This window comes from Danaus plexippus, chromosome 10, assembly GCF_018135715.1.
Source record: "Danaus plexippus chromosome 10, MEX_DaPlex, whole genome shotgun sequence".
In the NCBI taxonomy this organism is placed as follows: Eukaryota; Metazoa; Arthropoda; class Insecta; order Lepidoptera; family Nymphalidae; genus Danaus; species Danaus plexippus.
In genome coordinates, this window is record NC_083543.1 from 7393043 (window position 1) to 7402463 (window position 9421).

A 9421-nucleotide genomic window follows, 5' to 3' on the forward strand; every position below is an offset into this window, starting at 1 on the left:
ATAATCAATAGACGAAATGGGGACACGATACATAATATCGCCTAACATGTAGAACATTGCTCGACGGTAGAGTCAAACACTCAAGAGTCCAATCAATGCAGCGCACAACGTACCAAGGTAGACATTTAGAGAGAACGAGAACTTTTTCTTCATTAAGACGGATAACAGAGTCGAATGTATTATTCACTATTTACCTTTTACCAAGCAACTGTGAAAATAAAGTACTTTAACTTAAAAATCAGGCGTAATGTAAATAATATTCTAATAACGATATTATTATGGTACAAATACAGTGTTCTTTGTAACCATTTAGTACTTTTAATATCTATATATCTTTCAAACTGCGTCAATTCATCTGTAATAACGCAAATAAAATTTCAAAAAGGAATGAATTAGTCAAACAACTAGATTGCATAAAGAAAATTGATAGAGAAATCTTTGTCGAAAAAGAAAAATAAATTGAAACGATTACAGTTTTTTCACACCTTTATTATTTTATTACAGACAGATTACAAGATAAATAATAGCAATACATTTACAAGGTAAATAAATTCCACCAAATAAATGAAGTTTTATATAAAAAAAAAATATATAAAATTTTACTAGTTTTCATATTTATATCTACATGTGTTCAACAGTTTTAAGGAAGCACTATAAATGATATTTAAAAGTAACTCAAGTAATTAAATTGTAATATTTGGGAAATTAAGTAAATAACTTTAACTGTACAAAGTTTAATATTTAGTAAATAGAATTAACGAGAGACAGCAATTGAATGTTTCCCGATATTAACAAAGTACAGTAGGATACACTTTTGTGAATTTGTAGTGATTATATCTAAAAAACTGCAAGTTTGTATGAAATTAAATAAAATAGTATAATTTGCATGTAAATATCTATCTCCGAAAATTTGAAAAACACTTTAAAATAACTATGGTTTTATTTTTTAAGTACCGACAACAAAATAATTAATACGTGAAAATATGAAATTTTACGAGCGCTCATAATGAACAGTGAGTACAAAAGTGATTGTTTACACATCATCCTTCTGAACCATGTTCATAAATACATTACCTACTTATATATAATACATTTCTGATAAAATATATATATAAATTGAGTCCAATATAATATAAACGCTTTTCCTTATATATTTACTAGTTTCATATTTTTCATCGAAAGTGAACTTTTTATTGGTATACGTATCCATCTGCTAGAGTGATAGATTTATTTGGTGTTTGATAAATTAGGTATTACAAGGCTCATGTGATTTTCGACTTATATCTATTTTGTATGCCGTCCGTACTGAAAGCAATAATTGTACGCTGCTTAAAGATAAAACGCTTCTATGATAAACAATAGAAAAAAACTGAAAAACATTGTAATACAAACAAAAAAAGAAAAAATTCAATTCATAAAAATCAAAAAAAAAAAAATAGAAATATCTAAGTAGTAGTGCTGCGTAAGTATTTATAGAATAACTCTCTATGTTTCCATCCGTCATAAATCAGAATGATCAGATATTTTTATTAAAATAACATAAAATAAAACTATGGTGTTCCTATATACGGATATTTCGGAAATGATAAAGGCCGTTAGTAATATTTATTTCAATAAAGTACAAAAAATATTTTATATTAATGTTATTGTTACGTAATATTGGACTTCATTAATATTCATATAATGCAATGTATATATATATATATATATATATATATACATGGCATTGGGTAATGTGACAATGTATATTAGTATTTATGAACATGGTTCAAAGGGAGAATGCGTTAACAATCATTGTTTTACCATCCACTGTTCTTTATGGTCGCTCGTATAATTTCCAATATTTTCACTTATTCCTTATATTGTTATCAGACTATAAAATGAACGTGATTTTGACAACTTTTTACAAAGTTCAGACATACACTTATGAATTATTATGAAAAATTAAAAACTATCAAGTCACAATATCACATATGAAGAGTATGAACTTAGTAATGTACCTTTGCAATTTCCAGTTTAACTATACAAGTTCATAGTGTTTTTACTGATGTATGAAATTAGTCTAAAAGACAAACAGATATCAAAATTAACAAATGATTAAAACCAGGAATGTTTTTGGATCTTATAAACATTATTTGAAAATTATTCACATTACGTCTTATTTTTCAGTTAAATTATTTTCTTTAAATGAGAGGACATGTATACTATTTTTCTATTTTTAAATAAAATTAATTTTACCTGACAAAAAAAAGTAAAATACTATATGGAAAGCTTTATGTTGACATTGGCTTTTTCCTTAAAAAACATAAGCCCATTTTTTTATTTAAATTTCTAAAGTAATGAAGCAACTACTTTTTAGAACTTGAATTCAGAATCATTATCATCATCAGCCTATAGGAGCCAACTGCTGAGCAAAGGCCTCTTCTCACATGGAGAAGGTTAGAGCATTAATCACGCTTGCTCAAGACGGGTTGGCGATTTCAATCTTATAATTTGAAATTATAAGTCCAGGTTTCCTCACGGTGTTTTTCCTTCACCGTTTGTCAGTGGTGTCTAAATACTGTTAGAAAGTACATACGACTCGGAAAAGATCACATTGGTACTTGCCAAGTTTCGAACCCGCGCCCTCACGCATGAGAGGCGGTCCTTTAACCTCCAGGCCACCACGACTCTGTGAATTCAGAATATAACTAAAAAATATATTAACTACAAAAAAAAAAACTACGCGTTGATATCTCCTTTAAAATATGGCATGCTCGACGTACTTAACCTGACATGATCCTTAAAAAAGCTAATACTTTTAAACTGTTGGCTGAACATACCTAAGAATCACACCAAGCTAAGTAACTTTCAAATGAAAAAAAAATCATAGATATCGATCGATGAAAGTATTACGAACACTACGTATGAAATGTGACAAAGCAAACTTAGGGCAAGCATATAGATGTCTGAAAGGTCTGATTTCCCATACAATACTTTCATACTTATACGTTTTTTCCTTGGTAATACATATAATATATAATAATAATCAATATTTATAGTCTTTGTTACAGGTAAAGATTGGCAAAGAGAATTATAATGATTTAAGTAGACGTTTTAAGAAGTATTTAGGAAAAGAAGAGAAAATTCCGTCACAACTATAAAATATTATATTTTTAATTATATTCTAATTAAAAAGGAGTTTGTAAGGTTGAAATAGAATGTTGTTTTTTATTTGTTAATACAAAATGTTTCACATTGTTCCATTTCTGAATTTCACCGAGAACGTCGTATAAAATATTGCAACTTACATATATATACAGCTCCTTGTAATTTTCATATTCGTGAACGCTTTGAGAGAATTCTTGTGCTACGACCTGTAAATATTTGTAATTTGTGCTGCTTACTTATAAACAATTTTTTTCTTATAAACTTCTTGTATATGAAACTTGATTTTCAATTCGTTAGTGAAATATAATTACTTTTTTACACTTTTCTTTGTAATTTTTTAATCTAACAATGAAATTAAAGGATAATACTTGTAATTTTTTACATTATTTATAATTATAATTATAAAAGAGGTTTGATATGTTTATAAGTCATGTTAAATAAGATAACCTAAAACATACTCGACATAATTCCTAAATTTTTCGCAGTATTTTTTTTTCTTTTCTGCAGCTTTCATAATTAGAACACCACACAAAAAAGAACATTCGCCCAGGAACGGTAATACGAATCTTTTTCCTTACAATTTTAAGTTGTAATTCTATCGTTATTTTTTTTTAAATGTCTTATATAAGACATAAACGTTAAATATATACATTTTAAATATTGATTTATTTGATATATCCTGATCATTATGGTTGTAAGCATTAAAATGAATTTTCATAAAGAATAACTACCATATAGAAATTAAGGCGTTTCGCTTTACGATACAAATAATTTCTGCTCTTCCCTCATATGAAATATCACACGAAAATTATTTATGTAACAACATCTTGCAGATTTTTTTTTGAATGACCTACATTTCTTATATTAAACAAATTTATACTATGTTGTGGGTTACACATTGACATCACGATAAACGTCACGTCGTATTTATTTAAAGCGTAAATTCGCAAAACCTTGATATCTTATAGAATTAATTAAATAAATATATATTTATATTATATTTTTCAATGTAAATATATATTCAAACAATAAACACTATATTTTCTTTTTTAATGTTCAATCAATTGAATCTTTATTAATTTAATGCCAAACAAGATTTTAAATAAATACATCGAAAATAAATAGCTATGAGATAATTTTCGCTGATTTTGTTGAAACATTAAATATTTTTAATCATAAAAAATATGATTTTTTTTTTTTTTAAATTTTAATATCTTAATTAAGCTTTAATGATAGCGGATATCCTTTTAACAAGTGATAAAAAATGTACATTGTAAAACAGAATATTAAATTTAAAGATAATTTCAAATACAAAAATACCTGTTTTAAAATAATATTAAGATCCGTGAAGTCATTCAAATTGATGCTAGTTCTATCATTATTGGCGTTCACTGCTGAAACACCATTTCTCTCTAATTAACACCAGACAGCTGTTATCTGAATACGTATAGATACAACTGGACTTAAATTCAGCTTAGCGTTCGTCTACTATGAGATAAATATACATCAATATAAAAATATATAACATTTAATAGATTCAAGAATCAATCATTAATACAACAGTATAATATTTAAAGAGTATTTTCTATTTCGAAAAATAGAAAATATATTTCAAAGGTAGAGTTTAATTTCACGGTACAGTGAAAGCTTCTGTAAAGTTATAACATCAAATAGTTCCTTACAAATGGAAAATCTCAAAAAATATATACAATAAGAATTTTTATACAGGCAATGTTGTTATTATAATATTTTTATTTCGAATTTGGCGTTCATAAAGTTTATATAACAGTATACGAGTATTGACCTGTTTATGACTCGAGAAATAAAATAAATGGTCGTTCTATAGCCTTAAATCTACCCTCAAATGCATGACATCTAGCTATGTACGATGAAATAATTTCAGTTTTATACAAAAGAGATATGGTAGTCAATCAATAAATTAAAAAAAATAATATTTACATTGCAGATGACCTTTGTCAATTAATAAAATAGAAATCTCAGCAATATAAAAGTTGCTTCGTTTCTAGTCGCGACCTTGTTCATTCACAAATCCCTCTTTACATAGCTAAGTATAATATTCACACGTGACCTTGGCTAAATCTATTAGGAAACGCCGAAAACTAAAAGAGAGAGAAAAATATTAAAAAAAAAAACCGCAATGATAGCAAAAAAATATTATTTATACTACACATGTATTTATAACTCACGAGTTTCACTTCCAAAATAAAATATAATTAAAAAGAGTTCAATAAACGGTACGAAAATTGTTTCAAAATATAATAATATCGTATTTTTCTAAATACATACGAATTTATTTCTATAACAAACGAAACAGAACAAATAAGATACAAATTAAAGGAACAAATATCAATAATAAAAAATATATCTTCATATAATATTACTAAGTAATTTTCGTTTTCTTTTATGTAAACAAAAAAAACAGAACAAACGACAAATCATTTACACGAAAGATTTTCTAATAATTACTTTCTTTATAATTTATTATGGCCGAGTTATCGAGTCATTGACAAATAATAGTTCATTGCTCTGAAATTAATATACTTTACTGAATCACTGTGACTATACCAGTAAATCTTATTTTCTATTCCGTAACTTATTTATCCGAAGTTTTCCAAATATCCCAAGTATAATTGTGGAATTTGGGCATAGCTTTTAGATTTGTTTCATGAGGGATCGTACGTGGTATTGTTCTGGCTATCTCTCTTTCCAATTTCGTATGCAGTTCTTTGGCAACATCACTGTGAGTGTCCATTAAATCCACTATTTCGCAAGGATCTTCTTTGATATTAAATAAACACCATTTCTCTAAAGAAAATTACAACAAATAAGACACAGTTTACATTTCTTAGTATAATATTAATCAGAGTAGTTCAAAAACCTCATCTGCATTATTACTCACCTTTTGAAGGAAAACATATTTCTTGATTGGGTTTCAAATCATTACATTTAATTTTTATTTTATTTCTAAGTGCTGTCTCGTTAAATCCAAAATTTATCCCATTATCCGAAAGTACGGAATAAATTTTGCTTTTCTTGATAGCATCTTCATATGAGGGTGGTTTACCAATAATGCCTCTAAATTGTTTCCCTTGATGATCACTATAACTAGTTAATACTGAACCAACTACTAGTTTAAATTCATTATGAGTTATGGAGTAAAAACCAGTATAATCATTAATTTCCACAATCATCTCTCTTTTCGATATGGTATTGGTTACTATATTGTCCCATAAATCAAAACCATCAATTTCCTTAGCCGATTCTGCTCCCACAGCCTTCAAAAGTGTCGGCAGCCAATCAGAAACATGCATGTAGCCTTTCCACAAATGGTTACTTTGTGTTAAATTTTTACTCCATATCAGCCCGTTTACCCTGATACCCCCTTCAAATGGACTCATTTTAAGTCCCCTCAGGGGATAATTGGAGGCATAATTAGCGGACATCTGTGACGTTATACCACCATTATCAGATACGAATACTATTATAGTGTTATCTAATATGCCCTTCTCGGAAAGGGTTTTAACGATGTCTCCAATGCTGTCATCAAGTTTTTTTACCATAGCTGGAATAAAAACAATTATAAAAATTAACAAATGTGTGGTAACTCAATGTTTACAAAAATTTTTTGACTACTCTACTTGGCAGTAAATAATTAATTACGACAAGGTGGAGAAGAAATTTACAAAGAACTATTAGCAAATTCTTCTTTCATGTTTTTTGGAAGTTGCTAATGTTTTTCGCAACATAATAAACTCTTTTTATATACCAGCATAATATCTTCTTTGTGGCAATTCAATATGCCGCATCGCTCGAACCTCGTCCGACGGTGCCTGCAAGAAAGCACCTTCGTTTGCGGAGTGAGGAGCGTTATGTGCAACCATAAGGAATAATGGCCTTGAGACGTCATGTGCCTTTATAACTGAAAGCGAAAATTAACACAAGGATGTCTTTCTGCTTCAGTATTTTTTTAATTAAATTTATTGTTGTTAATCTTAATGTTGGTTTTAAATTAGTCTGAATATATATTTTTAATAATTGAATAGTTTATTTTTCTATAATCGTTTAATTTTACGTTATTTACTAGTTGACAAATTTATTTTCAAACAAGAAATACAATTAATATTATGAACACCCCATTTTTAATTTACTTAATTGATAAGTACCGATAATAATAAAAATGCACAAACCCTTTTCACTAGTAACGTTAATAGTTTTATCCTTTTTCAATTTAATAATATGAAATAGATAAACAAGTCGATAAAATAGTTAAATATCCGTTTCGGAAATAAAATAAGTGATACTTATCACATCTGAATTTATATTCCTCCAGCTCAGAATATAAAACTAACTTCGAACGATTTAATGTTCAGCTTTTGAATTTCCTCTCTATATCATGGTTAGTATTATACTTTATGATGTTAAACTACTATATATATTTATATTAGATAATCGTTACGCTACTAATGTGAAATGAATTTGTGAAAATCGATATATTTTATAATAATACATCAAAATTATCCTAACTTATAAATTACTTGATTTAGCTTCTTCATTATAAACATCTGTTATATATCCTTCAACTTCCCACGCAGCCGTCATATTTCGGAAAAGATCAAATCCAGAAACGTCCCCTTCGTCCCACTGTAAAATTCAAACAAAACTAGTATAAAAAACTGATACGAATCATGAACAATAAAATAAATTGCTATATATTTAAAGAAGAATAAGTTACGTTTTCCAATAACGTGTATTCGTAGTAATCTATATAGCCACCCCTGTGACCGAAATGCGTGTCAAAACCTCGGAATGTGGGCAAATGTTCGGCTCTTGCTTGTCCAACGTGCCATTTTCCAACCAAATGTGTGGCATAACCGAGATCCTTTAAATATTGGGGTAGAATTTTCTCTCCAAGAGGTAGAGCTCTATCTTCCGCGTTTGTCAATGGGTAGCCCTGCATACCTTAAATGTGTCACTAATTAGTTACTTTAGCAACAATTTATAAAAACCGATATATATGACGAAGTAAAACCATCCGTAATTTGAAATGAAGCAAAGTAAATATGTAAGAATATTTAATTTGTTTCTGTAAAAACGCGTGCAAAAACATATAGCTATATTACCTATGACATGTGCGAATTTCCCAGTGAGGAGAGAGGCGCGCGATGGCGTGCATATGCAATGACTGTAATATCTCTCTAAAGCGACGCCGGTATAGGCGAGCAGGTCTATATTCGGTGTCAAAATTTGATCCGACCCGTGAAAGCTCACGTCGTCCCACCCCTGCAATATTTATGTTGACGTACAACCTTTGCAATATTTTTTATGGGAATGTTGTTAGTTAATCGTATATGTTGAAGTGCAATGCTAATAGTGAGCAATAAATACTTTTTTAGTAAAGGAAATTCTGAGCGCTCATCAAATGAGCAATAATAATTTACTAAAGAACAATATAGATTTTTTTTAGACATGAATAGTATTGTATTGTTTATATAAAAAATATGAATAGTCCCTTATAAATGTAGTTCAAATTTTAACAAGTCATGTACCGGAAACCAGCGCGAAGCATATTTTTTTGTTTACTAACTTTTGATACGAGTTATTCACAAAAAATCTGATTATCATTGTCTAGAGACGTATTTAATTTTATTGCGCACTAAGCTTCGGCGATATCCCATATTGAAAACCTTCTGAGATGTAAGATTTTCGCAGAAAAACGTTTTTCAACTCTTAATTCCTTCTAATAATGGTAATTCTTGGAGTAGTTATTACGCGAGAACTTTCTTTAAACAATTTAATTACAGGTCAGGAAATTAAGATGTTATTTTTTACTAAATCTGCCTTAAAAATAATTAAATATTCTAAATACTAACTTGAAATCTATGTATAAATTAGATCATCAGTAAATACAGCTTTCTAAATAAAGATAATGTTTACTTTCGGTGTGATTCTAAAATAAAGTTACGATTTCATAAAAATTACCATGTCATCAGCAATAAAAAAGACGATGTTCGGACGAGTTGCACCTCCTTTAATAATATTCACTGTTAAGAAACACAAAAACAATTCGCACACACTTGACATTTTTCTGTAAAAGAAGTTCCCTTGTAAACTGTTACAGCCCTACAATTCACTGTTATATATCACTAGAACATTTGTTTGATGTAAGTTAATATTGTCTGTAATACTTTGCCCTTTCCAAGGCCAAGCCAAATGGCTAGCGATTGCGTTAGACTGATAGAAATCTTTAAAA

The 9421-nt window shown here is 28.5% G+C and overlaps 1 protein-coding gene across 2 annotated transcripts; it reads right to left on the reverse strand.

The window, feature by feature from the left end:
* Window positions 1–4391: 4391 nt before the first annotated feature.
* LOC116767106 (arylsulfatase J-like) lies at window positions 4392–9343 on the reverse strand. 2 transcript variants are annotated; one of them, XM_061521629.1, is made up of 8 exons: window positions 9151–9343; window positions 8292–8451; window positions 7904–8130; window positions 7707–7812; window positions 6938–7090; window positions 6071–6733; window positions 5737–5976; window positions 4392–5270 (listed from the first exon to the last, which is right to left on the reverse strand). In XM_061521629.1, exons 1-7 carry the CDS (start codon window positions 9250–9252, stop codon window positions 5765–5767), a joined length of 1623 nt encoding a protein of 540 aa, XP_061377613.1. In that variant the 5' UTR covers window positions 9253–9343; the 3' UTR covers window positions 4392–5270; window positions 5737–5764. The 2 variants fall into 2 exon arrangements, with proteins under 2 accessions (XP_061377613.1, XP_032513176.2); XM_032657285.2 differs by lacking the exon at window positions 4392–5270 and having other exon boundaries at window positions 5361–5976.
* Window positions 9344–9421: the final 78 nt, after the last annotated feature.

Bases quoted from the DNA above. Each gene is read 5' to 3' on its own strand.
- LOC116767106 (XM_061521629.1), bottom strand. From the start codon at position 9,252: ATGTCAAGTGTGTGCGAATTGTTTTTGTGTTTCTTAACAGTGAATATT. The intron at 7,813-7,903 runs GTAACTTATTCT...TGAATTTTACAG, and splicing joins AATACACGTTATTGGAAAAC to TGGGACGAAGGGGACGTTTC. The intron at 5,977-6,070 runs GTGAGTAATAAT...AATTTTCTTTAG, and splicing joins AATATGTTTTCCTTCAAAAG to AGAAATGGTGTTTATTTAAT.